This window comes from Monodon monoceros, unplaced genomic scaffold (assembly GCF_005190385.1).
Source record: "Monodon monoceros isolate NGI ecotype Baffin Bay Population unplaced genomic scaffold, NGI_Narwhal_1 Super_Scaffold_21, whole genome shotgun sequence".
In the NCBI taxonomy this organism is placed as follows: Eukaryota; Metazoa; Chordata; class Mammalia; order Artiodactyla; family Monodontidae; genus Monodon; species Monodon monoceros.
In genome coordinates this window covers 124,710,616-124,734,501 of record NW_021703778.1, presented here as the reverse complement: position 1 = coordinate 124,734,501, position 23,886 = coordinate 124,710,616, and the positions used below count along the sequence as shown (strand labels likewise).

At 34.6% G+C, this 23,886-nt stretch overlaps 1 protein-coding gene and 1 non-coding gene across 2 annotated transcripts in view; both read left to right on the top strand.

Moving 5' to 3' along the window:
- MAP4K5 (mitogen-activated protein kinase kinase kinase kinase 5) overlaps positions 1-23,886 on the top strand; it is a 141,301-nt gene that overhangs the window by 89,730 nt on the left and 27,685 nt on the right. The window contains exons 14-23 of the mRNA XM_029238437.1: positions 1,660-1,738; positions 10,926-10,984; positions 12,228-12,295; positions 13,830-13,872; positions 14,506-14,716; positions 15,590-15,687; positions 15,856-15,897; positions 16,786-16,870; positions 22,080-22,159; positions 22,460-22,520. Of these exons, the coding sequence (XP_029094270.1) occupies positions 1,660-1,738; positions 10,926-10,984; positions 12,228-12,295; positions 13,830-13,872; positions 14,506-14,716; positions 15,590-15,687; positions 15,856-15,897; positions 16,786-16,870; positions 22,080-22,159; positions 22,460-22,520 (826 nt within the window). The remainder of the gene's footprint in view (positions 1-1,659; positions 1,739-10,925; positions 10,985-12,227; positions 12,296-13,829; positions 13,873-14,505; positions 14,717-15,589; positions 15,688-15,855; positions 15,898-16,785; positions 16,871-22,079; positions 22,160-22,459; positions 22,521-23,886) is intronic.
- LOC114905459 lies at positions 8,925-9,031 on the top strand. Its single transcript, XR_003796283.1, has one exon. It is a non-coding gene; the product is annotated as a U6 spliceosomal RNA (small nuclear RNA).

Genomic DNA, 23,886 nt, shown 5'->3' with positions numbered 1-23,886 from the left:
AGATAGTTTGAGAGTATAGCTAGAAGTTATCTTCTATTTGATTTCTGTTTTCTTTGTGAGCTAGGTGGCAATGTCGTCTCCTGAAAGTGTGGAGGAGGTGGGTTTGAAAAGTGTGGTGAAGCTATGAAATAGTAATTGAGGAGAATGGATGGGTTAAATGACTAGAGAAGTGTTTGTGGGCAAACTTGAAGGCTCAGATGAGATTAATTTTCAATGTGTAATTTTCCTCCAGCAGTGATTGGTACTTCAGATATTAACCAAAGGTAGTTAGTTTAAGTCTTCCAGGGTTGTCATTTTGGTATGCCATTGTACAGAAGGATGGCAGGGGTTGGGGAGGGGAGGCAAATCAAATTTAGGATATATGCAAGAGATTGCTTGAAATTATGGGCCACCAGCTCTAAACTGGATAGGAAAAAAAGTGAAGATCGGAGAAATGCATATGGAGAGTGAGAAAGTAATGGATGGATGGACTTGAGATTTCAGTGTGAGCATTTAAAAATTATTGGAGTAAATGAGAGGGTAAGTTCAAAGGAGAAGTTTGGAGTATTATGTGAATTCATATGTCAGAGCGGATGACAGAGTCCAGGATATGATTTTAGTAGTGTAGAGTGCATTGAAGTATGGTAGAAGGTCTTCAGAGATAAGGTCAGAAAACTTAAATCCAGAGCAATGGTCTTTTGAAGTCCTTTGGTATGATGGTGGGTCTTAAAGTAGAGAAAAAGTCATCTGAGCCCCTGTCCGAGTCATCAGTGAATGAGAATGAGTCATCAGAAATTTGGTAGATAGGGGTTGAGCTGAAGGCATTGTTTCAAAACATCAGGAGCTTATACAAAAGGGTGGAAGTGGTAAGCTTTCTCCCTTGGTTTACTACAATAGTCTTAGTCTCCCTCCATATAGTATTTCTTTCCTCCATACCCTCTTACATACTTAATCAGGTTACTCTTAAAGCTGACTCTTGTGACGGCACTCCCTTTCTGTAGAATCTCCAATAAATTCTTTTGCCAAGACATTCAGAGCCTTTCATGATGTGGCTCATCCTCAAGTCTGTCTTTCCAGCTTTGTCATCTCTTCACTTAATGTTCACTGTAGTCAAATAATTACCAACTCCAATTCCCCTAAACACTCCACTATTTCCTTTTTTTCTTGTATCACTTTGTTCATATTCTTTGTGCTGTCTAAAATGCTTTTCCCACCTTGCTGCACATTCAATGCCTACTTGTCCTTCTAGGCCTCACATAAGATTACAGCTCTGTCATGAAGAATTTCTTTACCCTTTCAGGTGAAAGTCATTTCTTCTTCCCCTGGGCATTAATAGTAATCTTAATGAATGCCACTTATCATTTTCTAATCTTATAAGTGTTTGTGTGTCTTATCTTCTTAGAGTATAAGCTCTTTTGAAGGTAACATTTCCATCTGATTTTCTTTGCATCTCTTCAGTATTTTATACAGTATAAACATGGACTAAATGAATACACTTTTAAAGTATCTTAGTGTTCATTTTTTTTTTAGTGTTCATTTTTTAAAATATTTATCCTACAATTTATTAGTAAGTAGTCATGCTTGTCAATAAATAATAATTTAGTTAAAAAGAGAAAGTTTGACCTTCTAACTTTGTCACTGAATTTTTTTAAAGTATATGTATTATGTTTATATTCACAGCCCCATGCAATCATTCGTCATACCATTAGATCTACGAACAGGAATGCCAGAGCTGAACGGACAGCTTCAGAAATAAATTGTATGTGTTTGGTATACATTTTCAATTGGTGGTTTTGGAGGGTTGAGCTGGGTGTTCTTGTGGAATTTTTTGGAATAATAAAGTCTCACTAACTGTGGCTACATATTTTAACATAACAGGATACCTCTAAAATAAAGGCTGCTTTTCTGGCTTGTAATGGAATTCTCTTGGTTTTATAATTAAATAGTTTTTATTTTCTAATTATAAAGTCAATATATGTCTATTGCAGAAAATTTGCAAAAGGAAAAAAGTAGAAAATTAACATTGCCCATAATCATATCACCCAACACCAGCCCACAGATAATATTTTGCTGAATTTCCTTCATGTTTTTTCACATATAGTTTTACATGACTGAATTTATGCTATACATAAAATTTTGCTTAACATAGTCAGAAGTATTTTCTATGTATTAGCCTAGGCTTTGTAACCATTATGTTTAATGGTTTTATCCTCTTTTATTGAGTTGATGTACTGTAGCTCCTATTGTTGGACCTTTGGGTTGGTTTCAGTTTTTTAAGTCAAGTTAACAATAAGGTGAATATTTTCTAAAGTGCATATTTAAAGGGGGAAATTGATTTTTATTCAATAAATCATTGACAAAAATTTTATATTAACAATATTTGTCATTTTTGCCACATTAATTTGGAAGAACAGATTTGCAAAGAATTTTTAGGTATAAGTATATTGACTTAAATGCATAATTGTTTCAAAAGAGGTTTAAAGTAGTTTACATTAAAGTAAGCCATAAATTAAAATTATAAACCACAATGGAGGAAGATAATTTATTATATATTTAGGCTAATTAGAATTATTGCAGATGAGCATTTTGTTTTTTTGAAACCAGACATTTCTAGCTTTCTGGATACACCTTTGGAAATCTAGGTCATTGGAGAGTTAGAATGTCCTTCCCATATCAGTTGTGTCAGTCAGATCTTTTCAGAGTTACACCAATAATTCGAGATTTTCTGTGTTTGTTAGTCCCAGATTGCTGATATGTTCTTATGCTATCTTCTTATATAATCCCCAGTGAACTCTCTGGGCTTCCAGTACCAGACAGAAAAGTAGCAAAGTTATATTCCATTAAAAGCTATTGTGTTTATTTTATGCAGCTGTATAGTATTCAATTAATGTAGTCTAAGTGTATCTTTTCTTGTATAGCTTTTGTTTTTTGTGTCATATATAGTAAGGTCTTCCTGATTTTAAGGTTATAAAAGGATTTTCCTATTGTTTCTTCTTGTATTTTTACAGTTTCATGTTTTTAATATTTAAATGTTTGATATAAGGTATTAACTTATTTGGTAGAAGGTATGAAATATGAATTCAACTTCAGTTTCATTCTAAATATCTACCCGTTTGCCTCAATGCTATTTATTAAAAACTTGATATTTTCGCTAATAGATTTGATATGTCATCTTTATTATGTACTAAATTGCCACATATATTTTAGGGCTTTTTCTGGAAATTCTTTTCTGTTACATTAATATACCTAGTCCTGTGCTGGTCTCATACTTCTGATTATTATGTCTTTATAATACCTGTTAAAGTGTGATAGAAATAATCCTCCTCCTACTGTCCCTCACCCCCTGCACACAAACACACACACAAACACCATGTTGCTATCCTTTTCTGTTATAATATTTGGCTATTGTATTTTCCCTACATAAATGTAAGAATCAGCTTACCAAGTTAAAAAAAAATCAGTGTTTTTACTGAGATCTCATAAATTTGTACACTAACTTATAAGTGTCTGGAGTACTAATATCTTCATGGAGTGAGTCCTATGTGCTTCATGTACCAGACAGAAGACAGTAGAATTGAAGTTCATTTTATTGGTCGATTTATCTTTAAATTCTCCCAAGTCTTCTTTTGTGCCCATCAGGATTGTTTTATAGTTTTGTTTTTGTTTGTTTGATAGATTTCATACATACCTAGCTAGTTCTGTTCTTAGTTTTTTGTTTCAGTTTTTTAAATTGATCTGATAACTTGCATATAGTAAAATGCTTAAGTCTACTGCACAATGAAATTTTAAATTTGTATACACTCATGAAACTACCACCCAGATCAAAATATAGAACATTATCAGAATCTCTGAAGGCTTCCTCATGCTCCTTTACAATCAGTACCCTTCCATCTTCCTGTATCCCCCTGCCCTCCCACTGCCCAGGCTAATCACTATTCTGATCTCTGTCACTGTAGATTGGTTTTTACCTGATTTTGATCTTAGGATAAATAGGATAAACCAACATGCATCTTTTTTGCCTGATTTCTTTTGCTCAACATTACGTCTGTGAGAGTCCTTCGTGTCATGTGTAGCAATAATAGTTTATTGTTTTCATTGTAATGTAGTATTTCATTGTATATTATACCACAATTTATCCATTCTTTACTTGACAGGCATTTGATTTGTTTCCAGTTTGGGGCTCTTAGGATGATTATAATCATCCTTACTATGTGTTTTTAGTTGACATAACTAATTATTATGATCCTGGCCTGATCTAAGACCACCAGGGACAAATGTATAGTCCAACAAAGTCAGGTTTATTGACTCCTTGCAATGAGGGAGAACACGTACCAGAGGAACCATGGAACATCTCATTAAACAGGAAAAGAAGAGTTAGAGCGTTTTTGGAAAAAGTGGAGTTCAAGTGAAATTTAGGTGAAAACTTAAAGCAAAGTAGGGATGTGTATGTAAGAGTCTGTACTGTAAAAATAGACTCAGGAGCCTGTTTCCTTGGAAACTTGGAATGTTGTATTCAGTAACCCCTTTATTTGAAGCTCCGTATGTAGGTTGGAAATTGAGGCTGCTTCTCTCTCACTGACTTAAATCTTCCAGGCAAGAATGGAATGGTTCATTTTAATGTATATGATTTCATACAGCAAAGTTTCTGACAGTCTGTGATTTTAGAGAATGGTATTTCTCAGTAAGATAGCATTGGTAATTCAGGGAGGGGGGTCATCATGTGATACTTTACATATGCAGCATATCCTTGGGAGAAACATTGTTTCTTCTTGACTTTGCATTTGGATTTGTGTCTGTCCTCCCAGTCTGATGAATGGCAAGGCAGATTACTTTCTCATTCTGATCCAGATATGGGTGTGTTACCTAAATTCCCTATTTTTTTTTAAAAAAAAGTTTTCATCTGAAAAGTCACCTTTTGGTTGAGTCCAGTTGATGCCGAAAGCTCGGCCTCTGTGCACTGGTGCCAAATCGAATCTCGGAGACAGAGTTTGGGGTGAAGTAGAGAAGAATAGCTTTATTGCTTTGCCAGGCAAAGGGCGACAGAGAGGGCTCCTGCCCCTAAAAACTATGTGTTCCAACCTGGGAGGATTTGATGAGAAGTTTTATAACAACCGTTCAAGGGTGGCGTTGCTGATAAGATTAGAGTGTGTCAAGGGCCTCCACTCTTCTAATCTGGCCTCAGGTAATCTTGATGAGCTTCTCTGGTTCTTTTAATGTAGCCTCAGGTGGTCTTTCTCTGGTATGAAGAATGCTGACCTCTTAAAAGAGCTTAAAGGCATTGTTATGTGTATCCCTTGAGGTGGAACCAGGACCCTGCCCCAAGGCTGCACTATTGTTCCCTGGCTGCGCCTCCCCTGTCTTTGCATCCCTTCCCGGATTAGCAACAGTTCGAATCTGCCCTTTGGAATTCAAGGAAGGTCATGGAGGCTGGAGTCAAGAGACAGGGGACAGAAAGGCTTCCGTGCCCAGGAGCCCCATAGGGTCCTGCTGGGTTTCACAGTTACCTAGGAAGCCAACTAATTACAAAGAATTGGCACCAAAGGGATATGAGAGGTATCAACAAAGAAAATGACTACCTGTCAGTTTAAGTGTATGATTTTAGCTGACTCACAAGTAAATTTTAGCCAGGTATTTGGACTCATACCAAGGACTCACTAAGGTTACACAGAGCAGTATTAAGAATAAAGACTCTACAGGTATCATGATTAAGAGGTAACAAGTCTGTCAGCAATCCAAAAGTTTCAACTGGCAAAGGAAGAAAAAATGTAGCTCAAGAGCTATAGTATGCACATTAAAGTATGATAATCAGTGTCTTTGGTCATCTTTTTCCATGGGTCTTGGGCAAATGATTCATTTCATGTCATCAGCTAGATTCAATAGACTTGTGTAGAAACTGATTTTTGCAGTCATCTATTTCTGAAGATTTTTTTTCATCTCCAGTTTGAGATGTCCTACTAAGACAATCTTGCACTGATTTAAATTGGCCCATGTCTCTATAATTAAGAGACAGGAATACAAGGATCATCACCCTGTTTTACTGTGGTGTTAGTTGTTAACAGTACCTGGCAAGATTCTATCTATTGAGGTTAGAGAGAAGTTTTCCAGAAGGCAGTTTCTGAGTTCTAAGTGAAAAGGTTATTCAGAGGAAACACTTCTTGGACATGTTTGAGTATAAAACTGTGTGTACTGTACAAGTCTCAGCTGTATTAGTCTGTAATAATGTAGGAACTGGAGTTGGGGGCAGTATTCCCAGATGTATAAGACACTCAGTTTTGGGTTCATTGGGAGAGAGTTAATGGGCTCCTAGGGAATTGACCTCATTTTCTTTCAAGCCAAACAAATAAAGAAGCAAAACCTACTTTAGGCTAAGGAGATCTAAGAATTTCTGAAAGTTTACCCAACTTAAGTTTGAAAATTCCATTTGTCCTTTTTATTTCATGTGAAGACCCGCGATGATAAATGTGATAGAGATTTTGAGATGTATTGTCTCACAAATCTTCTTAGTAACAGTTCTAGAGAAATGAGTGTTTACTAGGTAAGTAATTAGAGCTCTCCCAGGTAGGAAACACAAACTCAAGCAGCATTTTTTGGCCATTGTTAAAGGTGAGCCTTTTTAAACAACCTTTGATCCATCCTAGAAATAGATATACAATAACCAAAACAAAAGTATTTGTTGTCAGGAAAACTATTTATGAAAAATTATCTGAAGTATAGCACACCCATATGTTCTTCTACATTGGTATTTTTTAAGCTGCAGGTTGCAACACAATCCATGACATCAATTCAGAATCTTTTTTAAAGGCACAAAACAGCAAGTATTTAAGTGCATCAGTTGGATTCTTAATAGGTACTATACCTTGAAACTTTTGTGGATTTTTTTTGTTTGTTGCTTTGTTAGCAATTTGACTGTGATGTGCCTAGGTGCATTTTTCTTGTTGTTTGTTCTATTTAGTGTTTATTGAGTTTCTTAGATCTATGAATTGATATTTTTCATCAAATTGGGGACACTGTTTCTTAGTTTTTCTGTCCCAGATTCCCTCTTCTCCTTCTGGGACTCCAGTTACATGTTAGACCACTTGATGTTGTTTCATAGGCCACTGAGGCTCTGTTCTCCCTGACCCCCATAAACACACATAAGGTGTTTTTGTTCTCTATACTTAAGTTTAGTTTCTTTTGCCCTAATTTTAAGTTCATTGACCTTTTTTTCTGTAGTGTTCAGTCTGCTGTTTAAGCCCATCAGTGAATTTTATTTCAGATATTATATTTTCTGGATCTAGACTTTCATTGAGATAGATAGATAAGATAGATAGGAAGAAAAATGGATCGATGGATGGATGGATGGATGGTTACATACATATATAATACACATATATGTATAGTTTCTATCTCTCTACTGATAATTTCCATCTGTTTACTTATTGTGTCCATCTTTTCTCTTAAATCCTTGAATATATTTATAATAGATGTTTTAAAGTCCTTGTGTGCTAATTTCAACATCGTGTCATCTCTGAGTCTATATCTGTTTTTTTAAACTGATTATGATTTTTATTTTTTTCTACTTCTTTATTCATTTTTTTATTGTATCTTGGATGTTGTGATACAACATTGAGTGTCTGGATTTTGATCTCTTTATTTTAGAGTGTTTAAAGCATAAATTAACTGGTAGGTCATTGCAGTCCTTTCAAGGCCTATGTCAGGTTTTACTACAATATTCAGCAAAGTCTTTCCTCTGGGTGGAAACTCATTTCTTTCCTGGTACTGTGTGATCACTAGAACTTGCATTTAGCTTACAGCACTGTGTTAGCTGTTTTTCTGACATACCTTGCATAGTCTTGCTTCACTTGTGGGCAATTTAGTATGCAACCAAAGACTTCTCTAAGGAGACATAGTTTTCTCATTTCTGGCCCTCTGCCCTTCAAATTCCCACTGCCTAAGCAGCCCCAAACTATAGTCTTTCTTTCCTGCACCCAGTGAAACTCTCTCTTTGGGTTTTACTTTCTTGGAAAGTACCCCCACGCAGAAATCAGGGGTGAGTGGGGATCTTAACACCATCTTTCAAGGATTACAACCCTGTGATATCTGTTAACCCATTGCCTCAAAATAATTGCTTCATATAGCTTGTATGCACACATGTATTTGTGTTACATGTTGTAGTTGTTTATAGCAAAAGGGTAAGTCTAATTCCTGTTACTTATTATACCTATAATTATTATGCCTATAATAAGTAACATCTTTTAGAGATAAATGAGGATGTATAATAGAAGATCTCCCCATCTTTGTATTTTTATAAGCCAAAGACACACCCAAAGGTACTGCCAGGATTTTCTTTAAAGCAAAACAAAACAACTTGGAGTCCATTCTTGCACACAGAACAATGATACTGGAGACTCTAGCATTCTTTGCCATAAAGCGTGGCTGTAGTAATTTTAGACTTGTCATAAGGAATTTGATTTTTTTAAGGAATATTTTTCTTACATGTTAAAGTAAAACATCTTAAATGTTTATGCTGATATAAAAGAAATGAAATTTTTATTTTCAATCATCGATACTGGTATGGATGGATGCAGTTGATATTTTACTATATGTTTAATTGAAATTTATGAGCTCATTTTTCTCTGGTAATTTTTTAAGTCTTGAAATTTGCTGATTATGTAATTATTGAAAATATTTTCTTTCTTTCCTTTCCATATTTATGCCTTTTATAATTTACCTCTAGACCTGCTTGCCAGTATTTCTAGTTGTGACCAAAAAAAAAAAAAATCTTTAACTCATCTTTGTCTCAAATGAGTGAAGTGGTTCTTTGTGAATTATAGTAATGGCTCTTGAATTAAGATATTTTTAAACTATTTTAAGAAGTAAGTCATTCATGAACAACTTCTTTTTATTTTAGATTATTTTTGAAAAGTAGATACTATATTTTATGGAATGTCTTTGAAAATTTTATGGTGCTCGCTTCGGCAGCACACATACTAAAATTGGAACGATACAAAGAAGATTAGCATGGCCCCTGTGCAAGGATGACACGCAAATTCTTGAAGCAGTCCATATTTTTAAAATTTAGTTTGACAATAACAAACACCTAATTAACGTTTCTAAATATAATACCATCCCTCCTGATGCGTTGTGGGTATTGCATACACTAGCAACCATTTTATTAAAACATTAATTGCAGTTGGATTTGTTTTGGGATTCATGCATAATCCATTTAGTACATAGCAGAACTAACTCATTTTGAAGGAATTATAAATGAAATCCTTCATTTATAAGGATTTATAAGGAAATCCTACACAAGTCTATCATTTAATTCACATTGTAGTCAAGGAAGGGGAAAGTTTGCCTTCAGAAAATTCTGTGGCTCTTCTGGGATCTTTGATGTGGCCCTCCCTCCCTCGCTCTCTCCCTCCCACCCTTCCTTCCTTCCTTCCTTCCTTCCTTCCTTCCTTCCTTCCTTCCTCCCTCCCTCCCTCCCTCCCTCCCTCCCTTCCTCCCTTCCTTCCTTCCCTCTCTCTCTCTGGGAAGGTACCCAAAATGTGTTCATGCAGTGTACAGACAAAAACTGCAAAACTCAATCAATCAAACTTACATTCCTGGCTGCATTGGAAATTGGCACCCCCATTTTGGAAAAGTGAAAGCATTTCCTAGAGCTGAATAGTTGTCTACCTTAAGATAGCAATTCTACTGCCAGGTACACACAGAAACATACCCACATGTTCACCCACAAGACACTTATTTGAATGTTGGTTGCTGCACTATTTGTAATAGCCCCAAACTGGAAACTACCTGAATACACACCACCAGTAGAATGGGTAAATAAATTATGGCATATTCCTATAAAAGAAGAGTGTACGGTATAGCAATGAGAAGGAACAATCTACAAAGCTCAGAAACAAGCAGAACTAATGCATGGTGCTAGAAGTCAGGAGAGCAGCTGTCCTTGGAGTGGGGAGTAAATGGGAGCATTTGGGGTCTGGTAATGTTGTCTCTATCTGGCTTCTGGTTATGTAAGTGCTTAGTTTGTGAAAATTCATTGATTATAACAAATGCACTTTTATGCATGTTATATTTTAATAAAATTTGTGAAACAAACAAAAAGAAGGAAAATTTTATGACTTAATGTTTTTATTTAGTATAATAAATTATATAAGTACTCTATTGCTTTACAAATCTTGGTTTTAGGAATAAAGACAACTAGATACTTTTTGAAAGTGCTTTTTTTTAGTGTATTTTGTTTACCAAGATTGTATTTAGGAAACTTGTATCTCTATGATGCAAGTGTATATTTTAATTTTTTTGGTCTTTTAGTCACATTATATCTTAGAATTTTAAAATTCTGTGTACTTTATGAGTAGATAATAAGCCATCCTTTTCTCTGATTTACAGACTATTTCATATAAAAGAAGTTACTCTTTGATTATTAGGAATAATTCTAAAATTGGTCTCATTAGGCCAAATAAAATATACATTTAGGAAAATATAATATTAGATTCCTGAATGCCATAGTAATATTTAATTTGACAAATATTTGTTCTTTTTAGATAATGATAGGTGATTTGGCAGGGCGGGGTGTTCATCCTACCATAAAGTTGTAGTTTAAATTAGTCTCAAGACAGAGTCTATAGCCTAGATAGAAACATCCTTAAAGTGTTTGTTTAGTCACCTACTTTTAATTAATTTTTTAAAATCTTTTATATACAAAATTGTGGTTTAATTTCCTGATTCCAACCAAGAATTAAGTAGAATTGTTAGGAAGATACCAAATTGTTACTTTCTTTTGGCGAACATAAAGGAAGGGGTCCTCTGTAGTAAAAAATTAAGAGTTTTTGTCTTTTCCTCTTTCTTCTCTTCTCCTCTCTCCCTTCCCCCCTCCCCAGTACACATGCTTCTCATCGCATTTCCAGGATTGATCCTTTAAGATAGAATTTGTGAATATATGTTATATTTTACAGTTGACAAATTACAGTTTGAACCTCCTCTGAGAAAAGAAACAGAAGCACGGGATGAAATGGTAGGAATAATGACTTTTAAAGAATTTTCCATATTAAAATTTGAGAAACGTTATAGTCAGGTGTACTTTGACTAAAGAACAAAGTAATATACTCTTCAGAGCATTGATTTTTTTTTTTTTTGGCGGTATGCGGGCCTCTCACTGCTGTGGCCTCTCCCGTTGCGGAGCACAGGCTCCGGACGCACAGGCTCAGCGGCCATGGCTCACGGGCCCAGCCGCTCCGTGGCATGTGGGATCCTCCCGGACCGGGGCACGAACCCGTATCCCCTGCATTGGCAGGCAGACTCTCAACCACTGCACCACCAGGGAAGCCCCAGAGCATTGATTTTGATAACGTATTTCACACATTAAAGTTTGAAAAAGCTTCTGGTTAGGTGTATTTTGACTAGGGTACAGTGTGTAATATACCATTTTAACCATTCATTTTGACACTTCTGAGTCTTTTGAAGAATTCATATGAATTTATTAAGTATATGGAATTTGATGCTCAGCTTTAAGCTCTCAGGATCTTTTTACTTAATGATTCTGTTAGATTTGTAGTATGATTTTGCATTGCCTTACTGTTTTTAATATTTAATTGTTAATATATCTTCTTTTTTTTTTTAACCATTGCTCTTATTTTGAGATTACTATTTGGTTAACCCTTTCCTTAACTAAAAAGAAAGAAACAATAGATAGAGCAAGATATTATTAGAGTCAGCCTAGATGTTATCCTAACATCTACTTTATTTATAACTGATAGTAAAAGTATAGTTTTTAGAGTAATTGTCTTCTGTTAATGGATCTCTTCATTCTTAACATCTGCAAGTGGTGTTCTTCCTACTGTATGTGTTGCTGGACAATAAATTTTCAATTTCCATGCTAGTCAGAAAAAGTATGGCACCAGTAAATTAAAGGTGATTGAATAATACAGTGTTTAGTTCTCCATGCTAATGGAGTAGTGATGCACATATTTCAAAGTTAACATTTTTGTTTTGCTTTGGAATATACTTTACCAATATATTGGTAAAGAGGGCTTGTCACATTTTAAGCTGTAAGTATGTTTATAGATTCTGTTAAGTTTAAGTCATCTAATAATGAGTTATTGACATAAATGTGTCAAATGACAGCAAATGTAGCTAGAGATTAAACCGTTGAAAGCCAAGATGATTAATAATCATGACAATGAGTATGTTCTTGAATCAAATAAAATGCATGATACCTGTTATAAGGTAACATTTTAAACTCTTTTTTACCTTCACAGGGAGTGTCTTCAGACCCAAACTTTCTGTTACGGTGGAATCCTTTTGTTGATGGTGCAAATACTGGCAAGTAAGTTGTTTTTCTAGCTTAACTTTATTTTACTTAATTATATAAGAACACTATTTGATGGGGAGTGCTTTATTCTAATAAGCTTTAATTTTTTTCCTATAAAAGTTGTACTATGCCTTTTGTCAGTGAAAAGCTTCTGACTTTTTTAAATTGCCCAAAGGCATAATGTGTTGATCATTAAGGCTTTGTGGTTTTGTTCTTTAAATCAAAATACAGTATGTGTGGTGTTAATATACTGAAAGATGAGCTACATGATCTCATGGGAAAAAATACGAATAGTATTATTTATTAATAATACTATTATTTATATATTAATATATTTACAGTATTATTTATATATTTATATTTATATATTATTTATATATTATATATATATAATAGTAGGAATCAGAAAGCCCCAGTTCCATCTCTGCAATGTGGTTACTTCATATTCTAGACCTGTCTTTCCTCAACGATTAAGTGACAGGGCTGACCTAGATGAGTTGTTCCAAACCTATTAGTCCATTGCAGTGCCTAGAGAGCTCTTAGGAAATACAGATTCCTGGATCCCCACATTAGGCCTATGGATCTGGGGTTAGCAGAGTATGGCCTGTAAGCCTATAAACCAGATCTGGCCCAATGCCTATTTTTGTACATCTTACAAACTAGAAGGATATTTACATTTTTTAATGGTTGAAAAAAAACTGAAAGAAGACCACTATGACCACTATATGATTCATAAAGCCTACGAAGTTTACTGTCTAACCCTTTATAGAAAAAGTTTGCTAACCCCTGCTATAGAATACAGTCTTTGGGAGTGGAATCTAAGAATCCTGAAAGCTTCCCAATTGATTGCAATGACTATGGATAAATGTGTGGAACCAGTGGGCTAGATGAGTGATTCTCAAGTTTTGATGTGCCTGGAGGATCACCTGGAAATCTTGGTAAAATGCAGATTCTGATTAAGTAGGTCTAGAGGGTGCATTTATAAAAGTTTCCATGGGAATTCCCTTGCAGTCCAGGGGTTAGGACTCTGCGCTTTCACTGCTGAGGGCCCTGGTTCAATCCCTGGTCGGGGAACTAAGATCCTGCAAGCTGTGTTGTGCAGCCAGGAAAAAAAAAAGAGAAAAGTTTCCAGGTGATACCAATGTTGCTCATCTGTGGACCCCACTTGGAGTAACAAAGGGTTTGATGATACAGCCATTTGAATCTATGATTCACTGTGGATTCCAACTCTAAAAGTCTGAATCTCTTTTTCACTACTAAGTTTAATTTCGTTTTTATTACATATTAAATGTTGCAAAGCATAATGATAAAGTAAAAAATACTTCGTATTCACTTTATAAAAACTCTATTTTATAGTCATACTAATACAGTTTGACAGAATGAGATCTTAGGTCTTCCTGTAGCTTTAAAAAATACTCTGTACCATGATCTGATTGTCTTTTATATCCCCTGAATAGAAGCAGATTTTAACGCACATGTAATGCTCTCTTTGTGTTTTATGTTATTGTCATTTATCACCATCTAAATTGCATTTTTCTCTTTGTATTAGATCAACCTCAAAACGTGCAGTACCACCTCCCCTACCTCCTAAGGTGAGCTACTTAAAGATTTTCAACAATATATCCTTGTTTAAATAATAAAATAAAATTTTTAAATAACTTCATTGAATTTATGCAAAATTCTCTTAAACATATTTTAGGGTACAGTTTTCCTCAAGAGCATATTATGAAGATGTAAAAATATATTAAAGAAGATTTCATGAGAAATATAATATTTTTATAGCTATTAGAAAAAGGCAAAGATAGGTTATTACTCATTTGAGGCAGTACTTGACCACGTGGAGGGGAGTTCATCATTTACAGTCCTCATTTATTACTACAGTTGGACAGTGCACTAGAGTCATACTTTATTAAGTCACTTTCCTTGCTTGTTTGTAGTTATTAAATGTTTTGTGGATTATGTATGTGATTTTATTGGTTATAAAAACGTTATCAGTTTGGGGTTAGGGCTGCTTAAAAGTCACATGGCAAGTTCATAGTTGTGTTGGGAGAGTAACTCAGCTCTTGCTTACCTTGCTTACTTGGCCCAGTGAATTGAACTATACAGGAGAAAGAACAAAAGGCATATTCTCCTCCCCCTAAAGTCTTTGATGCATAATAATAACAAAGTGTTAATGTTTTATGTCCAAATTTATTAAAGTACTTCCGTGTCTTATTATCAACTAGCCAAGGATAAGCAGTTACCCTGAAGACAACCTCCAAGATGAAGAAAAATCATCAACTGTAAAACGTTGTCCTGATTCAGAGAACAGAGCTCCCCAAGTTCTCAGAAGACAGAGTAGCCCAAGTTGTGGTCCTGTAGCTGAGACTTCCTCTATTGGTATGGCTAGCAGTATCAGCAGGCCTGGAGTGCATACAGCTAGATACTGTGATCTCGGTAAATAAATCAAAGTGAAGGCTGAAAAGAAAGCCATTTTGTTCATATTTTAAAGAATGTCTTTTTTCTTTAGTCAATCTTATTACTGTTTGAAGCTTTGTGAAGGTTCTTTAAAGTTCCACATGGGTGGACTATAAATAGATTCAATCCAATTCAACCTAATTTGATCCCTTGCTAAATATTATAGGATCTAGAAAGATGAATGGATGACCCTGCCCTCTGGAAGTTCAGGGTCTATAGCAGAAGTTATACCCATGTGCACATAATTTCAGACAAGACATTTTTTTAAGTGTCTCCTACAGTAAGTAACTATACGTAACAATGCAAGAGATCTCTGAGGGAGATAAGGATAGGGAACAGAGGAGGTAGGCCCTTGCAGAGTATTAAAGGGCTTGGTGAGCCTTTAATAAGTGGAACCAATACTGACAGGCATTCTTAGAGAACAAGAAAGAATGAACAAATGCACTGAAACAGGAAAATCTAGAATGTGTTGGAAGTACAGTCCAGTATGGTAGAAGTGTGAGCTTTTGAAGGGTGTATACTGGGAGACAGGACTTAAAAAGGTAGGTTGAAGTTAAATTATGAAAGGCCTTGAATATCAGCATTAGTAGGTCAGATTTCATTTTTCTCACTATATGGAAAGACATTTGTTGTTTTCATGGATTAAGACCACTGCTATAGATGCAGTGCTGCCTTTACATGAGCTAGAGAAAGGCACCAGAGATACTTTAACTCATCTGACAGTAGAAAAAATATTTCCCTATAAAGGAACACCCAAATGGAAAACAAGTACTGGGGGGGAAGGGGAAATTACTTTTCAAGGAAAGTACTTATTTGTATGGTCATTCAATTTTTAACCATGATTCTCTTTAGGAAATGGTGATGGTATTTCAAAACTCATTAGTGAAAACACAGAAGGATCAGCGCAAGCACCACAGTTACCACGAAAAAAGGACAAGCGAGATTTCCCTGTAGGTATAACAGGTGTTTGGTGATTAGTTGTAAATAATACTGTATTTATCATATAAAGGGCATAGTCTATTTAATTCAAGAGTTTGAATAACTGGATTTCTAAATGTATAAAGTTTTTCTTAAGGCTTTAAGAGGTCTTACAGTATTAAAAATCACTTTTCCCACAGAAACCAGTAATCAATGGCCTCCCACCCACCCCAAAAGTGCTGGTAAGAAATATTTTTATGTGAACCACTTGCCAGTTTTTCTCTCTTTAGAAGCAACAGAATATTGTTTATTTGCTATCAAGTATCTTGAGCCATTGAAAGGAAGGATTCATAAAATACAAAGGCATTAAATGCATTTGGATATACCATGGATCAAATCATGTACCCTAATTTGAGTGAGTTAGTTAGAATTGGATAAATTTCACTTTTTATAAATACGGACAGTTGGGTTCTCTGATTAGCCTACAGAGGCCAATTTAATTTTAATGTGATGATATTACTAGTACTGTGTCCTCTTCATTATGTTGGTTAAATATCTTTCTACCCCTGAAGCCATTTTTACATTGCACTATACACAGTGAAAAGGAACAGGGAAGCTTCTGTTAACTCTTGTTCTCTGGCCCTTCAGTAGAACCTACCTAAGGTAGTTCAGCCAGTCATATGAATGGGTGCCTTATAAATTGTACCTTTTTATACAGTAAAAGTTTAGTGTAAATATCAGTCTTTTGTCTTTCATCACTATTATGGAGGTATACTGCAATTATAATCACTATGATGTTACTCAATAATATCATTCATTGTTTCCCATTATTAAATGTTAGTCCTAAAGATAAGTAGTGATGTAAAATTCCTAGAATGTATCATTGACATATGTAGACGTTTTGATAAATTTGATATTTTTGCTGTAAAGTAGTGGATTACACAAGGAAACAGTATAAAACTCTCTTCATAGAAAGGGTTAAATTATATCAAAATATGAATTTTGTAATGAGACCATAAATATATGCAAATAAGAGTCAGTTTAACATTTCATAATAATCTTAGCTATTTTCTAAGAATGTATAAAATTATCTAATCAAATAAGTCAACATCTCTTTCTTTATAAATAAGATGGGAGCATGTTTTTCCAAAGTCTTTGATGGCTGTCCTTTGAAAATAAATTGTGCAACATCCTGGATACATCCTGATACAAAAGGTAACATTTCTGAATTTTTATATATATCTCCAACAAAATATTTATTATCAGAAAAGATCCTTATGATCAGTGAACTGAGGGCTTTTTACTTTAAAAGTTCAACTTAGAGACTAAGGAGTGTAGGTATTATACTATTTAGTGTAACAACCTAAATAGGTAAATAGTTTTAGTTGAAGGCATCAGAATTCAAGAGTGAGTATACAGGAACAGTTCCTGGTTAAAGGAGACTAAAGAGACATCACAACTGATTGCAACCATAATTTGGCATTTTCATTTATGTAAAAGGACAATACTGAGACGATAATCGCTTTCAGTAAAATCAGGATATTAGAAAATAGTATTGTTTCAGTGTTAATATCCTGATTTTGATCATTGTTGTGTGGTTGTATAAGACCTTTTTATTTTTTTTTTAAGAAATGCACACAAATATTTAGGAATAAAGGGGTATCATGCTCATAACTTAAACAGTTCAGAAAATGAAAACAAAAATGTGTGTACAGAGAAAGAAGGATAAAAACAAAAGTAGTAAATGTTAACTTTTTTTGTATGTGTGTAATCATATGGTGTCTTTTATTTTTTTTGAATTTTTGAATTTTATTTATTTTTTATACAGCAGGTTCTTATTAGTTATCTATTTTATACATATTAGTGTATATATGTATATATGTCAATCCGAATCTCCCAATTCATCACACCGCCACCACCACCCCCACCCGTCACTTCCCCCCTTGGTGTCCATACGTTTGTTCTCTACATCTCTGTTTCTATTTATGCCCTGCAAACTGGTTCATCTGTACCATTTTTCTAGGTTCCACGTGTATGCGTTAATATATGATATTTGTTTTTCTCTTTCTGACTTACTTCACACTGTATGACAGTCTCTAGATCCATCCACGTCTCTACAGATGACCCAATTTCGTTCCTTTTTATGGCTGAGTAATATTCCATTGTATATATGTACCACATCCTTATCCATTCATCTGTTGATGGGCATTTAGGTTCTTCCATGACCTGGCTATTGTAAATAGTGTTGCAATGAACATTGGGGTGCATGTGTCTTTTTGAATTATGGTTTTCTCAGTGTATATGCCCAGTAGTGGGATTGCTGGGTCATATGGTAGTTCTATTTTTAGTTTTTTAAGGAACCTCCATACTGTTCTCCATAGTGGCTGTATCAATTTACATTCCCACCAATAGTGCAAGAGGGTTCCCTTTTCCCACACCCTCTCCACCATTTATTGTTTGTAGATTTTGTGATGATGCCCATTCTAACTGGTGTGAGGTGATACCTCACTGTAGTTTTGATTTGCATTTCTCTAATAATTAGTGATTTAGAGCAGCTTTTCATGTGCTTCTTGGCCATCTGTATGGCCATTTCTTTGGAGAAATGTCTGTTTAGGTCTTCTGCCCATTTTTTGATAGGGTTGCTTGTTTTTTTAATATTGAGCTGCATGAGCTGTTTATATATTTTGGAGATTAATCCTTTGTCCGTTGATTCATTTGCAAGTATTTTCTCCCATTCTGAGGGTTGTCTTTTCATCTTGTTTGTAGTTTCCTTTGCTTTGCAAAAGCTTTTAAGTTTCATTAGGTCCCATTCATTTATTTTTGTTTTTATTTCCATTACTATAGGAGGTGGATCAAAAAATATCTTGTTGTGATTTATGTCAAAGAGTGTTCTTCCTGTGTTTTCCTCTAAGAGTTTTATAGTGTCCGGTCTTACATTTAGGTCTTTAATCCATTTTGAGTTTATTTTTGTGTGGTGTTAAGAGGTGTCCTAATTTCATTCTTTTACACATAGCTGTCCAGTTTTCCCAGCACCACTTATTGAAGAGACTGTCTTTTCTCCACTGTATATCCTTGCCTCCTTTATCATAGATTAGTTGACCATAGGTGCGTGGATTTATCTCTGGGCTTTCTATTCTGTTCCATTGATCTATATTTCTGTTTTTGTGCCAGTGCCATACTGTCTTGATTACTGTAGCTTTGTAGTATAGTTCAAAGTCACAGAGTCTGATTCCTCCGTCTCCGTTTTTTTCCCTCAAGGCTGCTATGGCTATTCAGGGTCTTTTGTGTCTCCATACAAATTTTAAGATTTTTTGTTCTAGTTCTGTAAAAAATGCCACTGGTAATTTGATAGGGATTGCATTGAACCTGTAGATTGCTTTGGGTAGTATAGGCATTTTCACAATATTCTTCCAATCCAAGAACATGGTACATCTCTCCATCTGTTGGTATCATCTTTAATTTCTTTCATCAGTGTCTTATAGTTTTCTGCATACAGGTCTTTTGCTTCCGTAGGTAGGTTTATTCCTAGGTATTTTATTCTTTTTGTTGCAGTGGTAAATGCGAGTGTTTCCTTAATTTCTCTTTCAGATTTTTCATCATTAGGGTATAGGAATGCAAGAGGTTTCTGTGCACTAATTTTGTATCCTGCAACTTTACCAAATTCATTGATTAGCTCTAGTAGTTTTCTGGTGGCATCTTTAGGATTCTCAATGTATAGTATCATGCCATCTGCAACAGTGACACTTTTACTTCTTCTTTTCCAATTTGTATTCCTTTTATTTCTTTTTCTTCTCTGATTGCCATGGCTTGGACTTCCAAAACTATGTTGAATAACAGTGGTGAGAGTGGACATCCTTGTCTTGTTCCTGATCTTAGAGGAAATGTTTTCAGTTTTTCACCATTGAGAATGTTTTCTGTGGGTTGGTTGTATATGGCCTTTATTATGTTGAGGTAGGTTCCCTCTATGCCCACTTTCTGGAGAGTTTTTATCATAAGTTGGTGTTGAATTTTGTCGAAAGCTTTTTCTGAATCTATTGAGATGATCATATGGATATTATCTTTAATTTGTTAATATGGTATATCACATTGATTTGTGTATATTGAAGAATCCTTGCATCTCTGGGATAAATCCCACTTGATCATGGTGTGTAATCCTTTTAGTGTGTTGTTGGATTCTGTTTCCTAGTATTTTGTTGAGGATTTTTGCATCTATATTCATCAGTGCATTTGGTCTGTAATTTTCTCTTTTTGTAATATCTTTGTCTGGTTTTTGTATCAGGGTGATGGTGGCCTCATAGAATGAGTTTGGGAGTGTTCCTTCCTCTGCAATTTTTTGGAAGAGTTTGAGAAGGATGGGTGTTAGCTCTTCTCTAAATGTTCGATAGAATTCACCTATGAAGCCATCTGGTCCTGGACTTTGTTGAAAGATTTTTAATCACAGTTTCAATTTCATTACTTGTGATTGGTCTGTTCATATTTTCTATTTCCTCCTGGTTCAGTCTTGGAAGGTATACCTTTCTAAAAATTTGTCCATTTCTTCCAGGTTGTCCATTTTATTGGCATAGAGTTGCTTATAGTAGTCTCTTAGGATGCTTTGTATTTCTGTGGTGTCTGTTGTAACTTCTCCTTTTTCATTTCTAATTTTATTGATTTGAGTCCTCTCCTCCTATTCTTGATGAGTCTGGCTAATAGTTTATCAATTTTGTTTATCTTCTCAAAGAACCAGCTTTTAGTTTTTTTGATCTTTGCTGTTTTTGTCTTCTATTTCATTTATTTCTGCTCTGTTCTCTATGATTTCTTTCATTGTACTAACTTTGGGTTTTGTTTGTTCTTTCTCTAGTTCCTTTAGGTGTAATGTTAGATTGTTTATTTGAGATTTTTGTTGTTTCTTGAGGTAGGCTTGTATTGCTATAAACTTCCCTCTTAGAACTGCTTTTGCTGCATCCCATCAGTTTTTGATCGTTGTGTTTTCATTGTAATTTGTCTCTAGGGATTTTTTGATTTCCTCTTTGATTTCTTCAGTGATCTTGGGTTATTTAGAGAAATATTGTAGCACAAGAAACTCCTATATACTCAGAATCATCAGTTTTCTTTTTTTTTTTACACCCTCACCATCAGATTATTTATTTACTTTATTTTATTTTAGTATAGTTGATTTACAATGTTTTGTTAGTTTCAGGTATACAGCAAAGTGATTCAGTTACTCATATGCATATATCTCTTCTTTTTTAGATTCTTTTCTCATATAGGTTATCACAGAATATTGTATAGCGTTCTCTGTGCTATACAGTAGGGTCTTGTTGGTTATCTGTCTTATGTACAGTAGTGTGTGTATGTTCATCCTTTTGCCACATTTGTTTTACTCTTTTCTGTCTATATGTGAATTTTTTTCTGAATCACTTCAGAGTGAGTTGTGGACATCATGCTCCTCTTCCCCTTATACTTCAGTTTGTATTTTCTAGGAACAAGAATCATCTCTTATATAATCACAGTACAATTATAAACATTAGGGATATTATCATTGATATAATACTGTCTTTTAATCCACAGTCCATATTTAAATTTTATTAATTATCCCAGTAATGTCTTTTATCATCTTCTCCCCCCTTTTTTCCCCAATCCAACATCCAGTTCAAGTTCATATGTTGGATTTAGCTACCATGCCTTTAGTCTGCTTTAGTCTGGAACAGTTTCTCAACCTTTCTTTCTCTCTTGATCTTGCCATTTTGAGGCTGCTTATTTTGTAGAATGTCCCTTAATTTGAGTTTGTCTGATGAGTCCTCATGCTTAGATCATGTTATGCATTTTGTGCAGGAATATCAGAGAAATGTTTTTGTGTTCTTCTCAGTCCATCATATCAGGAGGCACATGGTATCAGCTTGTCCAAATACTAGTGATATTAACATTGACCAGTTGGTTAAGGTGGTGTTCACTAGCCTTCTCTTCTGTCAAGTTCCTATTTTTCCCTTTCTAAGTAATTGCGTAATTATTTGATTTCCCAAAGTAATTAACACATAATTAGTGTGAAGACTCATTGAGACTTCATAAATATCCTCTTGTTCATTAGACTTTCACTGACTAGTTTTAGCATCTGTTGACAATCCATTGACATCTATTGACAATTTCCCTTCTTTCTCATTTATTCACTTATGTTTGAATAAATGACATGTAATGAAAATTGTGTTTTAAAAAAGGATTTTATAGTAAGATAAAGCTGAGTTAGTAACAGAATATATCTACTTTTAAAAAATAAAGAGTTGGGGGAAGAGGTAAAGAAGGTAGCATGGGTTTTAGAAAATAATTTTTCTTTGGATTGGTGGGTGGCTATCTAACTCTTAATACCATTAAAATATAGGGCCATTATTTTAGTGAATGATTTCAGAAAATGATAGTAAATTCTGGTGATTTATCTCAACTATTTTAGATCAGTACATTATTTTTGGAACTGAAGATGGTATTTATACATTGAATCTCAATGAACTACATGAGGCAACGATGGAACAGGTAATTTAGGAGTTTTAACTCAAAAAATTAGTTTGAGTCAATTGAATAAAGTAAATATCTTAATTTTAAAGCAATTTATGTGGGCCTCAGTTTTAATTTTTATGATTTAAATAGTTAAAGGGGTGAAATTGTACTCTTCACATATTCATGTTGAAAGATTTTTTTCCATAAGGTTTTGGTAATTTACTGAAAGGTAGAAAATACTTATTTTTCTGCTCTTTCAGACTGTTGCAGTTTGGAGGTTAAGGGGTAAGGGAATGAAAATTGGAGAGTTTTAATTACCTTTTTTTTTCTTAATAGTTATTTCCACGGAAATGTACTTGGCTCTATGTCATCAATAATACTTTAATGTCATTGTCAGGTATGTATATGATAAAAGTGATATGAAAAATAAACAATGGACAAGCAGAGAAATGTAGTTTTAATACACATTATTTTAAAATGTTGTTATTCAGGGTAATTATAATCTAGTATAGTTAACTTCTGAGACTTGCAGGTATTTTTTACCGTTGTAGAATTGGAAGAAACTTTGAGAAGGAACCTTGTCAGAGCAGTACTTCCCGTACCTGCCCAGGAACGGGACTGCTCCATAGTTGGAGAACATGACAGTGATTGTTCCCTGAGGCCATCCCCTTCTCCACAGTCTCTGTTACTATCACCATCACTGCCTTCCACTGAGAATCAGCAGTTGAAGGGAAAGAATCAGAGGATCCAGATGCTTCCTTTCTTTGTAATCTTGAGCCAATCACTGTCTCTGGTCTCTCAGCCTCAGTTTTTTTTTTCATAAATTATATCTTCATTTTTTAATTTATTTTTTATTGAAGTATAGTTGGTTTAGTGTCGTGTTAATTTCTGCTGTACAACAAAGTGATTCAGTTATACATATATATACATTCTTTTTCATATTCTTTTCCATTATGGTTTATCACAGGATACTGAATATAGTTTCCTGTGCTATACAGTAGGATCTTGTTGTTTAAACATTCTGTATATAATAGTTTGCATCTGCTAATCCCAAACTCCCAATCCATCCCTCCCCCACTCCCCCTTCCCATTGGCAACCATAAGTCTGTTCTCTATGTCTGTGAGTCTGTTGCTGTTTCGTAGATAGCTTCCTTTGTGTCATATTCTAGATTCCACATATAAGTGATACCATATGGTATTCATTTTTCTCTTTCTGACTTACTTCACTTTAAGTGTGATAATCTCTAAGTCCATCCATGTTGCTGTGCCCAGTTTTCTTAATTGTAACATAAGGATGATGGTAACAATAACAACCTCACAAGATTGCTGTGAGGATCAAGTGAGATATCCAAAGTACTTAGAAAACTGTGAAGACTTACAGATGCTTGCTGGTAGAATTCATGTTATTCTGGACCACATATTTATTAACGAACTTGGACCAATGCTTTCAAGTCTTATAAATAATCAAATGGGTTCCAGAGCAACCTATTCTAATTTTGTTGTTTGTATTTTTCTTTTTTCCTTGTTGTTGGGGGTGGGTGGGTTGTGTTTAGGCTTTTTTCCCCTAATTGTTACCTGCCAGAACCTATTTTCTTACATTTTAGATTTAAGTGGCTACCTAAAGGCTTGCTGCTCACTTTCATTCTGATAGTAGAGTACAGTTGGCCCTCTGTATCTGCATGCACAGATTCAATTCAAAGATAGAATTGATTTTTAATCCCAGGAAGTTCCGAAAAAACAAAACTTGAATTTGCCAGGCACTG